This window comes from Anomaloglossus baeobatrachus, chromosome 6 (assembly GCF_048569485.1).
Source record: "Anomaloglossus baeobatrachus isolate aAnoBae1 chromosome 6, aAnoBae1.hap1, whole genome shotgun sequence".
Classification (NCBI taxonomy): Eukaryota; Metazoa; Chordata; class Amphibia; order Anura; family Aromobatidae; genus Anomaloglossus; species Anomaloglossus baeobatrachus.
Window position 1 is genome coordinate 568,083,258 of NC_134358.1, and position 22,363 is coordinate 568,105,620.

The 22,363-nt window shown below is 45.9% G+C and overlaps 1 protein-coding gene across 3 annotated transcripts in view; it reads right to left on the reverse strand.

Moving 5' to 3' along the window:
- Window positions 1–22,363, reverse strand: part of CSPG5 (chondroitin sulfate proteoglycan 5) — a 95,612-nt gene that overhangs the window by 69,371 nt on the left and 3,878 nt on the right. For all 3 annotated transcript variants that reach the window (XM_075315837.1, XM_075315836.1, XM_075315838.1), the window contains exon 2: window positions 15,704–17,174. In XM_075315837.1, coding sequence (XP_075171952.1) covers window positions 15,704–17,174 — 1,471 coding nt within the window. The remainder of the gene's footprint in view (window positions 1–15,703; window positions 17,175–22,363) is intronic.

Genomic DNA, 22,363 nt, shown 5'->3' on the forward strand with positions numbered 1-22,363 from the left:
ACATCACTGAGAACGCCGCCTATCACCAGGGATCAGCAGTGACATCACTGAGAACACCTCCTATCCATCACCAGAGATCAGCGGTGACATCACTGAGAACACCTCCTATCCATCACCAGAGATCAGCAGTCACATCACTGAGAACGCCGCCTATCACCAGGGATCAGCAGTGACATCACTGAGAACACCTCCTATCCATCACCAGAGAACAGCGGTGACATCACTGAGAACACCGCCTATCCATCACCAGAGATCAGCGGTGACATCACTGAGAACACCTCCTATCCATCACCAGAGATCAGCATTAACATCACTGAGAACACCGCCTATCCATCACCAGAGAACAGCAGTGACATCACTGAGAACACCTCCTATACATCACCAGAGATCAGCGGTGACATCACTGAGAACACCTCCTATCCATCACCAGAGATCAGCATTAACATCACTGAGAACACCGCCTATCCATCACCAGAGATCAGCGGTGACATCACTGAGAACACCGCCTATCCATCACCAGAGCTCAGCAGTGACATCACTGAGAACACCGCCTATCCATCACCAGAGATCAGCAGTGACATCACTGAGAACACCTTCTTTCCATCACCAGAGATCAGCGGTGACATCACTGAGAACACCGCCTATCCATCACCAGAGATCAGCGGTGACATCACTGAGAACACCTCCTATCCATCACCAGAGATCAACGGTGGCATCACTGAGAACGCCGCCTATCACCAGAGATCAGCGGTGACATCACTGAGAACACCTCCTATCCATCACCAGAGATCAGCAGTGACATCACTGAGAACGCCGCCTATCACCAGAGATCAGCGGTGACATCACTGAGAACACCGCCTATCCATCAACAGAGATCAGCGCACTTAGAAGGCCGCATATCCATCACCAGGGATCAGCGGTGACATCACTGACAACACCGCCTATCCATCACCAGAGATCAGCAGTGACATCACTGAGAACACCTCCTATCCATCACCAGAGATCAGCGGTGACATCACTGAGAACACCGCCTATCCATCACCAGAGATCAGCAGTGACCTCACTGAGAACACCACCTATCCATCACCAGAGATCAGCGGTGACATCACTGACAACACCTCCTATCCATTACCAGAGATCAGTGCACTTAGAACCCCGCCTAATCATCACCAGAGATCAGCGGTGACATCACTGAGAACACCGCCTATCCATCACCAGAGATCAGTGCACTTAGAATCCCGCCTATCCATCACCAGAGATCAGCGGTGCCATCACTGAGAACACCGCCTATCCATCACCAGAGATCAGCGGTGACATCACTGAGAACACCTCCTATCCATCACCAGAGATCAGCGGCGACATCACTGAGAACACCTCCTATCCATCACCAGAGATCAGCGGTGACATCACTGAGAACACCGCCTATCCATCACCAGAGATCAGCAGTGACATCACTGAGAACACCACCTATCCATCACCAGAGATCAGCGGTGACATCACTGAGAACACCTCCTATCCATCACCAGAGATCAGCAGTGACATCACTGAGAACACCTCCTATCCATCACCAGAGATCAGCGGTGACATCACTGAGAACACCGCCTATCCATCACCAGAGATCAGCGGTGACATCACTAAGAACACTGCCTATCCATCACCAGAGATCAGCGGTGACATCACTGAGAACACCTCCTATCCATCACCAGAGATCAGCGGTGACATCACTGAGAACACCGCCTATCCATCACCAGAGAACAGCAGTGACATCACTGAGAACACCGCCTATCCATCACCAGAGATCAGCGGTGACATCACTGAGAACGCCGCCTATCCATCACCAGAGATCAGCAGTGACATCACTGAGAACACCTCCTATCCATCACCAGAGATCAGCGGCGACATCACTGAGAACACCTCCTATCCATCACCAGAGATCTGCGGCGACATCACTGAGAACACCTCCTATCCATCACCAGAGATCAGCGGTGACATCACTGAGAACACCTCCTATCCATCACCAGAGATCAGCGGCGACATCACTGAGAACACCTCCTATCCATCACCAGAGATCAGCGGTGACATCACTGAGAACACCTCCTATCCATCACCAGAGATCAGCGGTGACATCACTGAGAACACCTCCTATCCATCACCAGAGATCAGCGGTGACATCACTGAGAACACCTCCTATCCATCTCCAGAGATCAGCAGTGACATCACTGAGAACACCGCCTATCCATCACCAGAGATCAGCGGTGACATCACTGAGAACACCTCCTATCCATTACCAGAGATCAGCAGTGACATCACTGAGAACACCTCCTATCCATCACCAGAGATCAGCGGTGACATCACTGAGAACACCTCCTATCCATCACCAGAGATCAGCAGTGACATCACTGAGAACACCTCCTATCCATCACCAGAGATCAGCAGTAACATCACTGAGAACACCGCCTATCCATCACCAGAGATCAGCGGTGACATCACTGAGAACACCACCTATCCATCACCAGAGATCAGCAGTGACATCACTGAGAACACCGCCTATCCATCACCAGAGATCAGCAGTGACATCACTGAGAACACCTCCTATCCATCACCAGAGATCAGCGGTGACATCACTGAGAACACCTCCTATCCATCACCAGAGATCAGCAGTGACATCACTGAGAACACCTCCTATCCATCACCAGAGATCAGCAGTGACATCACTGAGAACACCTCCTATCCATCACCAGAGATCAGCGGTGACATCACTGAGAACACCTCCTATCCATCACCAGAGATCAGCAGTGACATCACTGAGAACACCGCCTATCCATCACCAGAGATCAGCGGTGACATCACTGAGAATACCGCCTATCCATCACCAGAGATCAGCGGTGACATCACTGAGAACACCTCCTATCCATCACCAGAGATCAGCGGTGACATCACTGAGAACACCTCCTATCCATCACCAGAGATCAGCGGTGACATCACTGAGAACACCGCCTATCCATCACCAGAGATCAGCGGTGACATCACTAAGAACACTGCCTATCCATCACCAGAGATCAGCGGTGACATCACTGAGAACACCTCCTATCCATCACCAGAGATCAGCGGTGACATCACTGAGAACACCGCCTATCCATCACCAGAGATCAGCGGTGACATCACTGAGAACACCGCCTATCCATCACCAGAGATCAGCGGTGACATCACTGAGAACACCTCCTATCCATCTCCAGAGATCAGCAGTGACATCACTGAGAACACCGCCTATCCATCACCAGAGATCAGCGGTGACATCACTGAGAACACCTCCTATCCATTACCAGAGATCAGCAGTGACATCACTGAGAACACCTCCTATCCATCACCAGAGATCAGCGGTGACATCACTGAGAACACCTCCTATCCATCACCAGAGATCAGCAGTGACATCACTGAGAACACCTCCTATCCATCACCAGAGATCAGCAGTAACATCACTGAGAACACCGCCTATCCATCACCAGAGATCAGCGGTGACATCACTGAGAACACCACCTATCCATCACCAGAGATCAGCAGTGACATCACTGAGAACACCGCCTATCCATCACCAGAGATCAGCAGTGACATCACTGAGAACACCTCCTATCCATCACCAGAGATCAGCGGTGACATCACTGAGAACACCTCCTATCCATCACCAGAGATCAGCAGTGACATCACTGAGAACACCTCCTATCCATCACCAGAGATCAGCAGTGACATCACTGAGAACACCTCCTATCCATCACCAGAGATCAGCGGTGACATCACTGAGAATACCTCCTATCCATCACCAGAGATCAGCAGTGACATCACTGAGAACACCGCCTATCCATCACCAGAGATCAGCGGTGACATCACTGAGAATACCGCCTATCCATCACCAGAGATCAGCGGTGACATCACTGAGAACACCTCCTATCCATCACCAGAGATCAGCGGTGACATCACTGAGAACACCTCCTATCCATCACCAGAGATCAGCGGTGACATCACTGAGAACACCGCCTATCCATCACCAGAGATCAGCGGTGACATCACTAAGAACACTGCCTATCCATCACCAGAGATCAGCGGTGACATCACTGAGAACACCTCCTATCCATCACCAGAGATCAGCGGTGACATCACTGAGAACACCGCCTATCCATCACCAGAGATCAGCAGTGACATCACTGAGAACACCGCCTATCCATCACCAGAGATCAGCGGTGACATCATTGAGAACGCCGCCTATCCATCACCAGAGATCAGCGGTGACATCACTGCGAACACCTCCTATCCATCACCAGAGATCAGCGGTGACATCACTGAGAACACCGCCTATCCATCACCAGAGATCACCAGTGACATCACTGAGAACACCTCCTATCCATCACCAGAGATCAGCGGTGACATCACTGAGAACACCTCCTATCCATCACCAGAGATCACCAGTGACATCACTGAGAACACCACCTATCCATCACCAGAGATCAGCAGTGACATCACTGAGAACACCTCCTATCCATCACCAGAGATCAGCGGTGACATCACTGAGAACACCTCCTATCCATCACCAGAGATCAGCAGTGACATCACTGAGAACACCTCCTATCCATCACCAGAGATCAGCGGTGACATCACTGAGAACACCTCCTATCCATCAGCAGAGATCAGCGGTGACATCACTGAGAACACCTCCTATCCATCACCAGAGATCAGTGGTGACATCACTGAGAACACCGCCTATCCATCACCAGAGATCAGCGGTGACATCACTAAGAACACTGCCTATCCATCACCAGAGATCAGCGGTGACATCACTGAGAACACCTCCTATCCATCACCAGAGATCAGCGGTGACATCACTGAGAAAACCGCCTATCCATCACCAGAGATCAGCAGTGACATCACTGAGAACACCGCCTATCCATCACCAGAGATCAGCGGTGACATCACTGAGAACGCCGCCTATCCATCACCAGAGATCAGCGGTGACATCACTGAGAACACCTCCTATCCATGACCAGAGATCAGCGGTGACATCACTGAGAACACCGCCTATCCATCACCAGAGATCACCAGTGACATCACTGAGAACACCTCCTATCCATCACCAGAGATCAGCGGTGACATCACTGAGAACACCTCCTATCACCAGAGATCAGCGGTGACATCACTGAGAACGCCGCCTATCCATCACCAGAGATCAGCAGTGACATCACTGAGAACACCTCCTATCCATCACCAGAGATCAGCGGTGACATCACTGAGAACACCTCCTATCACCAGAGATCAGCGGTGACATCACTGAGAACACCTCCTATCCATCACCAGAGATCAGCAGTGACATCACTGAGAACACCTCCTATCCATCACCAGAGATCAGCAGTGACATCACTGAGAGCACCTCCTATCCATCACCAGAGATCAGCGGTGACATCACTGAGAACACCTCCTTTCCATCCCCAGAGATCAGCGGTGACATCACTGAGAACACCTCCTATCCATCCCCAGAGATCAGCGGTGACATCACTGAGAACACCCCCTATCCATCACCAGAGATCAGCAGTGACATCACTGAGAACACCCCCTATCCATCACCAGAGATCAGCGGTGACATCACTGAGAACGCCTCCTATCCATCACCAGAGATCAGCGGTAACATCACTGAGAACACCGCCTATCCATCACCAGAAATCAGCAGTGACATCACTGAGGACACCTCCTATCCATCACCAGAGATCAGCAGTGACATCACTGAGAACACCGGCTATCCATCACCAGAGATCAGCGGTAACATCACTGAGAACACCGCCTATCCATCACCAGATATCAGCAGTGACATCACTGAGAACACCTCCTATCCATCACCAAAGATCAGCGGTGACATCACTGAGAACACCTCCTATCCATCACCAGAGATCAGCGGTGACATCACTGAGAACACCGCCTATCCATCACCAGAGATCAGCGGTGACATCACTGAGAACACCGCCTATCCATCACCAGAGATCAGCGGTGACATCACTGAGAACACCTCCTATCCATCACCAGAGATCAGCGGTGACATCACTGAGAACGCCGCCTATCACCAGAGATCAGCAGTGACATCACTGAGAACACCTCCTATCCATCCCCAGAGATCAGCAGTGACATCACTGAGAACACCGCCTATCCATCACCAGAGATCAGCGGTGACATCACTGAGAACACCGCCTATCCATCACCAGAGATCAGCGGTGACATCACTGAGAACACCGCCTATCCATCATCAGAGATCAGTGGTGACATCACTGAGAACACCGCCTATCCATCACCAGAGATCAGCAGTGACATCACTGAGAACACCGCCTATCCATCACCAGAGATCAGCGGTGACATCACTGAGAACACCACCTATCCATCACCAGAGATCAGCGGTGACATCACTGAGAACACCTCCTATCCATCACCAGAGATCAGCAGTGACATCACTGAGAACACCACCTATCCATCACCAGAGATCAGCGGTGACATCACTGAGAACACCGCCTATCCATCACCAGAGATCAGCGGTGACATCACTGAGAACACCGCCTATCCATCACCAGAGATCAGCGGTGACATCACTGAGAACACCACCTATCCATCACCAGAGATCAGCGGTGACATCACTGAGAACACCGCCTATCCATCACCAGAGATCAGCGGTGTCTTCAGTCGAGCTTCTTATGTGTCTCTTATGTAACAAGTTCCACTCCAGATATTCCAGTTTTCCTTGAAAAGTCAGCTTCTTCTGTGGAGATCCAGCGCTCGCTGACACCGTGGCCTGCCAGGAGAAGTCAGCGCACAAGAAATTCTTTCCACGTGAAGTAGACAATTCTCCCGCAGGGAACTCAGGAGAAAGATGGAAATGTATTACGCTTTACGCTCTAATAGCTCTTCCCTCAACACCATACAGATGACAGGAAAGCTGTCAACTTCACAGCAGCACAGAGTATGTAAGGAATATATCAATGAAACTATTTAGGGATCTGTTGACCAAATATGTAAAAGATTTGGGGTTTAGTTAGAAATTAAACAACTGACACACACACACATATATATATATATATATATATATTGTGAGACTGTGACCGGGGTTATCTATGACGGCCGGTATGTCTCACCCCGGTTGTGCTCACTCCATGATAGAAAGTAAATCCACTCTAGGGTTAATGCTGTTTCCCTACAGGCTGAAGGAAGGGTTAAATAGAATCAGGAACAAGGGCAGGAGTGCCGGGTGTGGGGGAGTGAACACAACTCCCTGAGCTCTCTGCTGGAGAGGCACATGTATATTGTTATGGACTTTTGTTTGGACATTAAACCGTGTGCTGTGAACCTTAATGCCTGGATCCCGTGTCTTCTGCTGCGCAGCCGACCGTGCTACCTCACAATATATCTATCTATCTATCTATCTATCTATCTATCTATATATATATAATACACAGTTGTAACCAGAAATTTCCCTCCGCTCTCTATAAAGACACATCTGTAGGTTTTTCCCTCCGCTCTCTATACAGACACATCTGCAGGTTTTTCCCTCCGCTCTCTATACAGACACATCTGCTGGTTTTTCCCTCCACTCTCTATAAAGACACATCAGCAGGTTTTTCCCTCCGCTCTCTATACAGACACATCTGCAGGTTTTTCCCTCCGCTCTCTATAAAGACACAATGGCAGGTTTCTCCCTTCACTCTCTATAAAGACACATCAGCAGGCTTTTCCCTCCGCTCTCTATACAGACACAGCTGCAGGTTTTTCCCTCCGCTCTCTATAAAGACACATCTGCAGGTTTTTCCCTCCGCTCTCTATAAAGACACATCTGCAGGTTTTCCCTCCGCTCTCTATCAAGACACATCTACAGGTTTTTCCCTCTGCTCTCTATACAGACACATCGGCAGGTTTTCCCTCCACTCTCTATAAAGACACATCTGCAGGTTTTTCTCACTATCTGATATGAAATCAGAATAAACCTTTCTCATTTTAGGTCAATTAGGAACCAAAATTATTTCTATTTGCCAAATGCCAGAATAATGAGAGCGAGAGAATGTTTTCAGGCATTTTCAAAAGTTTCCATACACTAAAGGAGGCTTTACACGCAGCGATATCGCTGGTGAAAGCACCCGCTCCCGTCTTTTGTGCGTCACGGGCAAATCGCTGCCCGTGGCGCACAATATCATTAGGAGCCGTCACACGGACTTACCTGCCTAGCAACGTTGCTGTTGCCGGCAAACCACCTCCTTTCTCAGGGGGAGGGACGTGCGGCATCACAGCGAAGTCACTAAGCAGCCACCCAATAGAAGCGGAGGGGCGGAGATGAGCGGCCGTAACACCCCGCCCAACTCCTTCCTTCCGCATTGCCGGCGGCCGCAGGTAAACTGTGTTCATCGTTCCCGAGGTGTCACCCATAGCGATGTGTGCTGCCTCGGGAACGACGAACAACCTGCGTCCTCAACAATCAACGATTTTTTGAAAATGAACGACGTGTCAACGATGGACGATTTGGTGAATATTTTCCATCGTTAACGGCCGCTCGTTGGTGTCACACGCAATGATGTCGCTAACGATGACGGATGTGTGTCACGGAATACGTGACCCCGGCGATATATCGTTAGATACGCCGTTGTGTGTAATGGGGCCTTAAGAGTACTGTGCCTTTAAACAATATGGGACCGCCCATATGATGATGTCATGTCTTTTGAAGCTTCTGATAGGATTATTGGCAACATCTGAGTTAATTAGAGACACACCTGTGGATGTATTGTAATGCTCACCTGAAACACACGGCTTCTTTGTGTAACATCATGGGAAAGTCAAAAGAAATCAGCCAAGATCTCAGGAAGAGAATTGTGGATTGGAACAAGTCTGGTTCATCCTTGGGTGCAATTTCCAGATACCTGAAGGTGCCTCGTTCATCTGTACAAACAATTATACACAAGCACATACAAGATGGTAATGTCCAGCCATCATACCTCAAGAAGGAGACGGGTTCTGTGTACCAGAGATGAACGTGCTTTGGTCAGACATGTGCAGATCACCCCAAGAACAAAAACAAAAGACCTTGTGAAGATGCTGGCGGAAGCTGGTAAGATTGTGTCACTATTCACAATGACACGGGTACTGTATCAACATGGGCTGAAAGTCCACTCTGCCGGGAAGAGGCCATTACTCCAAAAGAAACAGAAAAAAGCCAGAGTAATGTTTGTAAATTCACACAGGAACACACACCTTAATTTTTGGAGACGTCCTGTGAACTGATGAAACTAAAATTGAACTGTTTGGCCATAATGACCATCGTTATGTTTGGAGGAATAGAGAGAAGCTTTGAAGCCTAAGAACACCACCCCAACTGTGACACACGGGGGCGGCAGCATCATGCTGGGGGGTTGTTTTGCTGTAGGAGGGATTGGTGACTTCACACAATAGATGACATCATGAGGAAAAAAGATTATGTAGCCATACTGAAGAAACATCTCAAGACATCAGCCAGGAACTGCTTGGGAACAAATGGGTCTTCCAAATGGACAATGACCCAAAGCTACTGCCAAACTGGCTACAAAGTGGCTTAAGGAGAACAAAGTCAATGTTTTGGAGTGGCCATCACAAAACCCTGATCTCAATCCTATGAAAAATGTATGGGCAAAGCTGAAAAGGCCGGAGCGAGCGGCGACCTCCAAACATGGCTCAGCTACACCAGATCTGTCAGGAGGAATCGGCCCAAATTCCACCAACCATTGTGAGAAGCTGTGGAAGGATCCAACACGTTCCCCCCAAGTCACACAGTGTAAGGGCAACGCCACCAAATACTAATGACCTGGAGGAAACTGCACTGTGCAGAAAGGAAGGAAAATGCCTGAAAACATTCTCTCTCTCTCATTATTCTGGCATTTGGCAAATAGAAATAACTCGCTGTAGCACCCGGTGTTACCCGGTATAGTATCTGTCACCCGCTCTGCCATCCTCACCACTGATATCATATTACCTCACATATAAGCTTCTTATACTATGAATGGACTTCGTTGCCTATAGCAACCAATCACAGCTCCTAATATTGACCTGTAGCAAAATAGAAGCAGAGCTGTGATTGGTTGCTATAGGCCACGTGATAACTATCCAGGCTAACTGTCAAAACAGCCAATATATTACCTCATAAAACTCCACACAATTAGTATACAGGTAGGGTCATGTGACTTACATCAGCCTCTACAACAACGTTGACTAAGTGTCACCACCAAAATCATATTACCTCACACATAATATGTCCTATACTAACAATGTCCTTCGTTGCCTATAGCAACCAATCAGAACTCCTTGACCGCTAACAAAACAGAAGCAGAGCTGTGATTGGTTGCTATAGGCCACCTGATAAACATCCAGGGTAACTGTCATAACAGCCAATATATTACTTCAAACATCCAAACAGTTTCTGTGTATGCGTCGCTTTCTGTGTATGCGCCTCTTTCTGTGTGTGTCTCTTTTTGTGTCTCTTTCTGTGTATGCGTCTCTTTCTGTGTATGCGTCTCTTTCTGTGTATGCGTCTCTTTCTGTGTATGCGTCTCTTTCTGCGTATGCTTCTCTTTCTGTGTATGCGTCTCTTTCTGCGTATGCGTCTCTTTCTGCGTATGCGTCTCTTTCTGCGTATGCGTCTCTTTCTGTGTATGCGTCTCTTTCTGTGTATGCGTCTCTTTCTGTGTATGCGTCGCTTTCTGTGTATGTGTCGCTTTCTGTGTATGTGTCGCTTTCTGTGTATGCGTCTCTTTCTGTGTATGTGTCTCTTTCTGTGTATGCATCTTTCTGTGTATGCGTCTCTTTCTGTGTATGCGTATCTTTCTGTGTATTCGTCGCTTTCTGTGTATGCGTCGCTTTCTGTGTATGTGTCTCTTTCTGTGTATGTGTCTCTTTCTGTGTATGTGTCTCTGTGTATGTGCCTCTTTTTGTGTGTCTCTGTCTGCGTCTCTTTCTCTGTGTGTCTTTCTGTGTCTGTCTTTTTCTGTGTATGTGTCTCTTTCTGTGTGTCTCTTTCTGTGTCTTTCTGTGTATGTGTCTATTTCTGTGTCTCTCTGTGTATGTCTCTTTCTGTGTGTGTCTCTTTTTGTGTGTCTCTCTGTCTGTGTCTCTTTCTGTTTTTCTGTGTATCTTTTTCTGTCTGTGTGTCTGTCTTTCTGTGCAAAATTTCGGAATTGTAAATGTGACGATGCGGATTCCTTTAGCGGAAATACACACACAAACACACAAACAATTGGTTCCTAATTGTCCTAAAACGGGGAAAGGTTTACTCTGATTTTATGTCAGATGGTGAGGAAAAACCTGCAGATGTGTCTTTATATACAACTAGCTGTACTCCCCGGCTTCGCCCGGGTTAATAACTGCTGTCAACAAAATAGAATGTATTAACAAAAATGTATTCTGCACACAAAAGCCACAAAACAAATAGATAGAAATGTAATTATTAAAAGGCAAAAACTAAGCTAATAGAAGCATTTCACAACATATGTTTCAACACCACAGATATTCCACACAGATTTAACATCCTATGACCTCACACAAGCTTTGTTATACTGAGAATGTCCTTTGTTGCCTACATTGACCAATCAGAGCTCAGATTAATTAACTGTAGCAAAATGGAAGCTAAGCTGTGATTGGTTGCTATTGGCAGCCTGATAAATCTCCAGGCAACAGAAAGCCCTCCCCCTGACAGTGTATATTAGCTCACACATACACATATAGACAGGTCATGTGACTGACGGCTGCCGGATTTCCTATGTGGTACATTTGTTGTTCTTGTAGTTTGGTGCTTATTAATCAGATTTTTATTTGTGAAGGATAATCCCAGACTTGTGTGTGTTTAGGGTGATTATGTGGTGAGGTTGGTGTATGTGTGGTGAGATGTGTGCTGAGGGTGGTATATGTGGTCAAGCACGTGGCAGTGTGTGGCGCATTGTGTGTGTGTTCATATCCGCGAGTGTGGTGAGTATCCCATGTCGGGGCCGCACCTTAGCATCTGTACGGTATATACTCTTTGGCGCCATCGCGCTCATTCTTTAAGTCCCCCTTGTTCACATCTGGCAGCTGTCAATTTGCACCCAACACTTTTCGTTTCACTTTTTCCCCATTATGTAGATAGGGGCAAAATTGATTGGTAAATTGGAAAGCGCGGGATTAAAATGTTGCCTCACAACATAGCACCCGGCGCTGCCCGGGATAGTAACAGTCTCTCTGCTTCTCTCCCATTCTCTGTCTGTCTCCCCCTCTGTATATATCTCTCTGTCTCTCTATCTCTTTGTCTGTCTCTTTCCCTGTCTGTCTCTTTCTCTGTCTGTCTCAATCTCTTTTCCTTTCTGTCTATCTATCTCTTTCCTTGTCTGTCTATCTATCGCTGTCACTTTCCCTGTCTGTCTCTTTCCCTGTCTATCTCTTTCCCTCTCTTTCCCTGTCTCTCTTTCCCTCTCTTTCCCTGTCTGTCTCTTTCACTATTTCCCTCTGTCTCTTTCCCTGTGTCTTTCTCTTTGTCTGTCTCTTTACCTGTCTTTGTCTGTCTCTTACCCTGTCTGTCTCTTTCCCTCTCTTTCCCTGTCTGTCTGTTTCCCTGTGTCTGTCTGTCTCTTTGTCTGTGTTTGTCTCTTTACCTGTCTGTATCTGTCTCTTAACCTGTCTGTATCTGTCTCTTAACCTGTCTGTATCTGTCTCTTAACCTGTCTGTCTCTTTCCCTGTCAGTCTGTCTCTTTGTCTGTGTCTGTATCTTTGTGTCTGTCTCTTACCCTCTCTGTCTGTTTCTTACCCTGTCTGTGTATGCCTCTTTCCCTGTCTGTGTCTGCCTCTGTCCCTGGCTGCATTGTGACACACCAACATTCCATATAAGGGCGTGGCTGCGCATTTTTCTGAAGTTCTGGCTGCACTGTGGCTCCCAGCTCCATTCACTTTAATGGAGGAAGGTTTTTTGTCGAATAACTGTAAAGAGCAGGGTTAAAATTTCCCCTCGAAAAATAGCCTATGACGCTCTCGGAGTCCAGAAGTGTGAGTGTGCAAAATTTTGTGGCTGTAGCTGCGATGGTGCGGATGCCAATCCCGGACATACATATTCAGCTTTATATATTAGATATACAATATCTGTATTATTCTGCATATACACTGCACAGTACCACTTCTGTCCTGTATACTGGGTATAATCCTCAGTATCTGTATTATTCTGTATATATACACTGCACAGTACCACTTCTCCAGTCCTGTATACTGGGTTTAATCCTCAGTATCTGTATTATTCTCTATATATACACTGCACAGTACCACTTCTCCTGTACTGTATACTGGGTATAATCCTCAGTATCTGTATTATTCTGTATATATACACTGCACAGTACCACTTCTCCTGTCCTGTATACTGGGTGTAATCCTCAGTGCCTGTATTATTCTGTATATATACACTGCACAGTACCACTTCTCCTTTCCTGTATACTGGGTGTAATCCTCAGCATCTGTATTATTCTGTATATATACACTGCACAGTACCACTTCTCCTTTCCTGTATACTGGGTGTAATCCTCAGTATCTGTATTATTCTGTATATATACACTGCACAGTACCACTTCTCCTGTCCTGTATACTGGGTGTAATCCTCAGTATCTGTATTATTCTGTATATATACACTGCACAGTACCACTTCTCCTGTCCTGTATACTGGGTGTAATCCTCAGTATCTGTATTATTCTGTATATATACACTGCACAGTACCACTTCTCTTGTCCTGTATACTGGGTGTAATTCTCAGTATCTGTATTATTCTGTATATATATACACTGCACAGTACCACTTCTCCTGTCCTGTATACTGGGTGTAATCCTCAGTATCTGTATTATTCTGTATATATACACTGCACAGTACCACTTCTCCTGTCCTGTATATTGGGTGTAATCCTCAGTTTCTGTATAATTCTGTATATACACTGCACATTACCACTTCTCCTGTCCTGTAAACTGGGTGTAATCCTCAGTATCTGTATTATTCTGTATATATACACTGCACAGTACCACTTCTCCTGTCCTGTATACTGGGTGTAATCCTCAGTACCTGTATTATTCTGTATATATACGCTGCACAGTACCACTTCTCCTGTCCTGTATACTGGGTGTAATCCTCAGTACCTGTATTATTCTGTATATATACACTGCACAGTACCACTTCTCCTGTCCTGTATACTGGGTGTAATCTTCAGTATCTGTATTATTCTGTATATATACACTGCACAGTACCACCTCTCCTGTCCTGTATACTGGTGTAATCCTCAGTATCTGTATTATTCTGTATATATACATTGCACAGTACCACTTCTCCTGTCCTGTATACTGGGTGTAATCCTCAGTATCTGTATTATTCTGTATTTATACACTGCACAGTACCACTTCTCCTGTCCTGTATACTGGGTGTGATCCTCAGTATCTGTATTATTCTGTATATACACTGCACAGTACCACTTCTCCTGTCCTGTATACTGGGTGTAATCCTCAGTATCTGTATTATTCTGTATATATACATTGCACAGTACCACTTCTCCTGTCCTGTATACTGGGTGTAATCCTCAGTATCTGTATTATTCTGTATTTATACACTGCACAGTACCACTTCTCCTGTCCTGTATACTGGGTATAACCCTCAGTATCTGTATTATTCTGTATATATACACTGCACAGTACCACTTCTCCTGTCCTGTATACTGGGTGTAATCCTCAGTATCTGTATTATTCTGTATATATACATTGCACAGTACCACTTCTCCTGTCCTGTATACTGGGTGTAATCCTCAGTATCTGTATTATTCTGTATATATACACTGCACAGTACCACTTCTCCTGTCCTGTATACTGGGTGTAATCTTCAGTACCTGTATTATTCTGTATATATACACTGCACAGTACCACTTCTCCTGTCCTGTATACTGGGTATAATCCTCAGTATCTGTATTATTCTGTATATACACTGCACAGTACCACTTCTCCTGTCCTGTATACTGGGTGTAATCCTCAGTATCTGTATTATTCTGTATATATACACTGCACAGTACCACTTCTCCTGTCCTGTATACTGGGTGTAATCCTCAGTACCTGTATTATTCTGTATATATACACTGCACAGTACCACTTCTCCTGTCCTGTATACTGGGTGTAATCCTCAGTATCTGTATTATTCTGTATATATACACTGCACAGTACCACTTCTCCTGTCCTGTATACTGGGTGTAATCCTCAGTATCTATATTATTCTGTATGTACACTGCACAGTACCACTCCTCCTGTCCTGTATACTGGGTGTAATCCTCAGTATCTGTATTATTCTGTATATATACACTGCACAGTACCACTCCTCCTGTCCTGTATACTGGGTGTAATCCTCAGTATCTGTATTGTTCTGTATATATACACTGCACAGTACCACTTCTCCTGTCCTGTATACTGGGTGTAATCCTCAGTATCTGTATTGTTCTGTATATATACACTGCACAGTACCAATTCTCCTGTCCTGTATACTGGTGTAATCCTGAGTATACACAGTTGCAGGGATCCCTCGCAGTAACATAAACCATTTGAGAATAGCGTCTGATATCAGTCACATCTTATTACAGGATAGCAGTGTTATATCAGGGGCGGCTGATATTACAATACACTAGTAACAGTTTGATACCTGCAGAAGGCGCCGGTGTTCTCCACGATGTAGCACTGGCCACCATTGTAGCAGTAGGTTGGGTAGATGTCGCACACAGACTTGCACGAGTTGTTGCGTCGCACGTAGCCGCTCCGGCACTCCGTGCTGTTTTCCTGTGTTTGGTCTCGGTTACTGTCAGGACTGGACTTAGGTGACAGCTCTCCAGGGTAGAAGACATCTTGTCTCCCAGTCAGCTTTGTATCGACCACCGGAGTCTGTATCTTCGGAGTTAAGGTTGCAACTTTAGGGATGTCCCCAACTCCCCTCGCAGTGATGTCGTCGTCATCATCCACTTCCTCCAGATCTTCGTCTTCATCGTCATCCTCAATGCCCACTTCTTCATACCCATCTGCATAGAAGGAAGGTGTGGGGTAAAAGAATGTGTCATCAAAAGGAGGAAAGTCATCGTAGTGGACCGCCTTGTGCCATGGAGAAAGTTTATCATGATTGGACTTAGTAGAATCGCTACCAGCCACGGGCGATCCTGGAAAATGAGGAAGCCGCCAGTGGTCCTCTATCTCAGAGCGTTCATTATAGTCTATGTCTAGTTGGTCAGACGGAGTCTCAGAGGGTCTGAAATTTTCATTATGGGGGATGTTAGTGGGAGAGTAGTCTTCTTGTGATTTTTCACCGAGAAGAGTCTTATCTGTGTCACCTTGGGCTCCTTGGGGAGTTGACTGCCCGGATGTGCCAGGTCCTTGAGATCTTCCAGCCTCAATATTGACCTCTTTCCTTGACATATTTGGGCTACGAGCATCCGAGCCTGAAAAAGCTGGCGGTTGAATGACCGTCTCTTTGGAGACTTGCAGAAGATGATCGATCTCGGCAGAGTCTGGGCTGATGGCTTTTTCCGTAGACGGGACAAGGGGGGTGATGTTACCAGTTGTGGATGTTTGGGACGGAGTGGAAGTGTCCAAGTCCATGAATTCAGATCCAGAACGTGTGACTTGACCACTTCCAGAATCTTCTTGGCTCTCGGTCACAGATGGTCGATCTCCTTTGACCAAACTTTTTCTAAAGTCCAAGTCAATAGTTCCTTGGCCCAGAGGCCATACTAGACTGGTCACCGGTTCCACATTGTCAAGGTCATGCTCAGATAGTAATGACCGGGACGGAGGTTTCTCATTAAAGGTTTCCCCAAGAGTCAAAGAGTCATTCTTCTCCTGTACTCCAGCAGAACGGTGGGTCAATGGACCTGCTGTAGAGGAGACCTCTTTAACTTCACCAGTAGGACCCTCTGAAGACTTCTGACTTGATGGCTTTTTTGGAGACTTTTTGGACTGTCTCGAAGATTTAAGGTCTATGAATGAGGTTTCTCCATCAGATCGAAGTCTCCGAGCTGCCGACTGCACATCTAAGACTCCAGTCTTAAGAAGAGAATGAAGGACTCCAGCAGCTGATTTGGAGAATTTCTCCTCAACGCTGAGGCTCAGGCTTCCATTTTTTCCATCTGAAGTTGAAGAAAAGGGATAAAAAGCAAAAAAGAGAAAGAAAAAGTCAAAAAATGGTATTGAGAGTGAGGGTGAGAGTCAACTACTGTGCCCTCAATACATGATACCCCACCACCCAGGAGAAGACGTTATTCCACCCACAGGGTCGTTAGTCTTCAGCCATATTTTGGAAAGTAGGTCATGTGAATTCCCCTGTATGATAATGAGACACAATGAATGCGGCTCTTCTTAAAGGGGCAGTAACCTGTATTCTTTTGTTCTGAAGGCAGCAGTGAAGCCTTCTCCCTTATTTCCACATCAAGTTAAAAAATAAAATTTTTGTGTGACGTGAAAAATGCAAAATTAAAGAATATAAGTGATGGGTGGATGATTGGTGAAGGTCCATAATTTAGTGGCCCATGTGCATGAACGTTACCTCTATTCATTTTACTCCTTTGAGCACCTGATGTAGTCAGTATGTAACTAAATATATATATATATATATATATATATATATATATATATAGTGTATACCCATGTAGATTAATGTTTTCTGCATGTATGTCTGCATTGTATGTAATAAGTATATTACATTATTATTATATTATATATGCATCCATAACTCTCCTGTGTGTGTTCTGTGTATACTCATATTTGTGTCTTTCTATACTGAAGAGCAAAAGGGTAACAATGTTTTGCACTTTTGACTTTCAGGCTCCATCTCTTCATCCTTTACAGCTCTGAGCGAGAGACGACCTTCATTTTATAGGCAATCATCTTGGCTTCTCATACATAAATGTGACTTATAGCTATACAACATATGATTAGTTATGCAGATTCTCGTCAGGTCACTGCATTGTTACTGTTTTGCTCCTAAAAATCTAAAGTTTAATTTTTATTATTTTATTAGTATTTTGTAAATCCACCTTTAGCTTTGAACTCTGCCTGAATCTTTCACATTAAACCATGTCTCCACTGAAATCTGATCCCAGGTCTCCACTCCACGTTGCCAGTGTTGGTCTATACTGGTCAGGTCTCTTCTACATGTTCCCAGTGTTGGTGTATATTGGTCGGGTCTCTTCTCCACGTTCCCAGTGTTGGTGTATACTGGTCAGGTTTCTTCTACACGTTCCCAGTGTTGGTGTATACTGGTCAGGTCACTTGTCCACGTTCCCAGTGTTGGTGTATACTAGTCAGGTCTCTTCTCCACGTTCCCAGTGTTGGTGTATACTGGTCAGGTCTCTTGTCCACGTTCCCAGTGTTGGTGTATACTGGTCAGGTCTCTTCTCCATGTTCCCAGTGTTGGTGTATACTGGTCAGGTCTCTTCTCCACATTCCCAGTGTTGGTGTATACTGGTCAGGTCTCTTCTCCACGTTCCCAGTGTTGGTGTATACTGGTCAGGTCTCTTCTCCATGTTCCCAGTGTTGGTGTATACTGGTCAGGTCTCTTCTCCACATTCCCAGTGTTGGTGTATACTGGTCAGGTCTCTTCTCCACGTTCCCAGTGTTGGTGTATACTGGTCAGGTCTCTTCTTCATGTTCCCAGTGTTGGTGTATACTGGTCAGGTCTCTTCTCCACGTTCCCAGTGTTGGTGTATACTGGTCAGGTCTCTTCTCCATGTTCCCAGTGTTGGTGTATACTGGTCAGGTCTCTTCTTCATGTTCCCAGTGTTGGTGTACACTGGTCAGGTCTCTTCTCCACATTCCCAGTGTTGGTGTATACTGGTCAGGTCTCTTCTCCACATTCCCAGTGTTGGTGTATACTGGTCAGGTCTCTTCTCCACATTCCCAGTGTTGGTGTATACTGGTCAGGTCTCTTCTCCACATTCCCAGTGTTGGTGTATCCTGGTCAGGTCTCTTTTCCACGTTCCCAGTGTTGGTGTATACTGGTCAGGTCTCTTCTCCACATTCCCAGTGTCGGTGTATACTGGTCAGGTCTCTTCTCCACATTCCCAGTGTTGGTGTATACTGTCCAGGTTTCTTCTTCACTTTTGCAGTGTTGGTGTATACTGGTCAGGTCTCTTCTCCATGTTCCCAGTGTCGGTGTATACTGGTCAGGTCTCTTCTCCACATTCCCAGTGTTGGTGTATACTGTCCAGGTTTCTTCTTCACTTTTGCAGTGTTTGTGTATACTGGTCAGGTCTCTTCTCCATGTTCCCAGTGTTGGTGTATACTGGTCAGGTCTGTTGTCCAAATTCCCAGTGTTGGTGTATACTGGTCCGATCTCTTCTCCACATTCCCAGTGTTGGTGTATACTGTCCAGGTTTCTTCTCAACTTTCGCAGTGTTGGTGTATACTGGTCAGGTCTCTTCTCCACTTTCGCAGTGTTGGTGTATACTGGTCAGGTCTCTTGTCCAAATTCCCAGTGTTGGTTTATACTGGTCAGGTCTCTTGTCCATGTTCCCATTGTTGGTGTATACTGGTCAGGTCTTTTCTCCACGTCCCCAGTGTTGGTGTATACTGGTCAGGTCTCTTCTCCACGTCCCCAGTGTTGGTGTATACTGGTCAGGTCTCTTCTCCACGTTCCCAGTGTTGGTGTATACTGGTCAGGTCTCTTCTCCACATTCCCAGTGTTGGTGTATACTGTCCAGGTTCATTCTCCACTTTCGCAGTGTTGGTGTAAACTGGTCAGGTCTCTTCTCCACGTTCCCAGTGTTGGTATACACTGGTCAGGTCTCTTGTCCATGTTCCCATTGTTGGTGTATACTGGTCAGGTCTCTTCTCCATGTTCCCAGTGTTGGTGTATACTGGTCAGGTCTCTTCTCCACGTTCCCAGTGTTGGTGTATACTGGTCAGGTCTCTTCTCCATGTTCCCAGTGTTGGTGTATACTGTTCAGGTCTCTTCTCCACATTCCCAGTGTTGGTGTATACTGTCCAGGTTTATTCTCCACTTTCGCAGTGTTGGTGTAAACTGGTCAGGTCTCTTCTCCACGTTCCCAGTGTTGGTGTATACTGGTCTGTTTTCTTCTACATGTTCCCATTGTTGGTGTATACTGGTCAGGTCTTTTCTCCACTTCCCCGGTGTTGGTGTATATTGGTCGGTTCACTTGGTGATGTATACAGCTTTTTCTTCACCCACAAGTGTTGGATTGGGTTGAGGTTTGGGGACTGTGGGGATAATCCAGCTCCTCTACTTCATTGTCATTGAGCCATTTCTTCTCCAATCTCGCCGTATGCTTCGGGTCGTTGTCCTCCTGGAACAGTATGTTGTTCTTTTCATACCCATAGTACTCGAGTATATGAAGTAACTCGTCTTGTAGGATCCTCACATATAGCTCAGCATTGAGACCCCCATCCATCCTGGTCAAGTATCCAACGTCTTTGGCTCTGAAACACCCCCGTATCATCAGGCTTCCTCCACCGAACTTGACAGATCCTATAGTTTCTCGATCCGTTCACCTCTTTTTCTTTTGTTTCTTCCAGGCCCATTTGCCCCCATCAGAGCCGTCTATTGACTTTCGTCTCATTACTCAAAATCCCCCGTTTCCAATCTTCCACTTTTCTTACTTCTTTCCAAACACTTCTTATGGTGATATTGGAGTTGCGGCTTCTTCCCCTTTTTTCGGGCCACCATTCCAGACTTGTGTAATGTGCGTCGCTCGCTGTTTGCATGGACGTCTGTGATGTCACTATTCTGGAGCAGACGAGCCGCCTCCACTGCCGGGTGTCACCAGAACTGATAGACCTTGTGATGAGCGACTTGTTGACTCCGATATTTTGCCTAGACGTCACCTCTTAGCTTTTGAATGGATGGATTATTCTCCCCACTGTCATGGCCTCACATGATACAGTTTGACAAGTTTCTTGGCCATGAGACCACTATCGATGAGCTGGATGAAGCTGTGTCTCTTTTCTAGGGAAATCTACTTCATGGCTCCTCGATTCGGACCAGTGACCTTTCGGGAATCAACCTAACAACACACTGAGCTATTAGGGAATGTGAGAACTGGTTGTGATTTGAAGCATACAGTAAGAAAAACATTATTCAACCACCAGGAGCAAAACAGTAACAATGCAGAGACATGACAAGACTCTGCAGAACTAAATATATGCTGAATAGCTGAAAGTCACTTTTATGTATGAGAAGCCAAGATGATTGTCGATAAAATGAAGGTCGTCTCACGCTCAGTATATATATATATATATATATATATATCTCCACACATACACAGTAAGACACATAGGTATATATACTTATGTGTCTAGATCTGTGTATGTGTTCCTCCTTTATATAAGTCTGCATTTACATGTATCTTTGTGTATATTCACATATCTTGGCGTATTAATTTTTTCTGCATATACATGTAAGCACGAGTGTATATGTGTGTTCAGTTATCTTGTGTGTATACTTGTATGTGCTCTACATGTGTCAGTGTATGCGTCCTATATGCATATATGTGTGTGTTCTCAATGTACAGTATGTGTGTATCTCTGCATGTATCTATGTGTCGTCACTATGATTTGGACAGCAGATATAAGGCGCTGTGTATTCTGCTCTTTCTTTCCTCCTCCTCCTCTTCCCCGAGGATTGTAGAAAAACCTCAATATAAGTAAATTCTCAGGGTCATTATATCTACAAAGTTTCCAGTGATGCTGATAACTATGAATGTCATAATGACTGCAGACGACGGCTACAATGTATCAGACCGTGAACTCCAAAAAAACAAGAAATGACATCAGAGAAGTAGAAGATGCTAACCCCTTCGTGATGTCACCGCTGATAACCTCCTTGGATCAGGGACACATGACATCTTCACATATTACACTGGCAACTCATGATGTCACCGCTGATAACCTCCTTGTATCAGGGACACATGACATCTTCACATCTTACACTGACCACTCATCATATCATCACTGAGAACCTCCTTGTATCAGGGACACATGACATCTTCACATATTACACTGGCCACTCATCATATCATCACTGAGAACCTCCTTGGATCAGGGACACATGACATCTTCACATATTACACTGGCAACTCATCATATCATCACTGAGAACCTTCTTGGATCAGTGGTACATGACATCTTCACATCTTACACTCATGATGTCACCACTCATAACCTCCATGAGTTAGTGGTACATGACATCTCAACATGTTATATTGACACCTTGTAATGTCACCACTAATAACCACCTTGGATCAGGGACACATGATATCTTCACATATTACACGGACACCTCATGATGTCACATGATATCTTC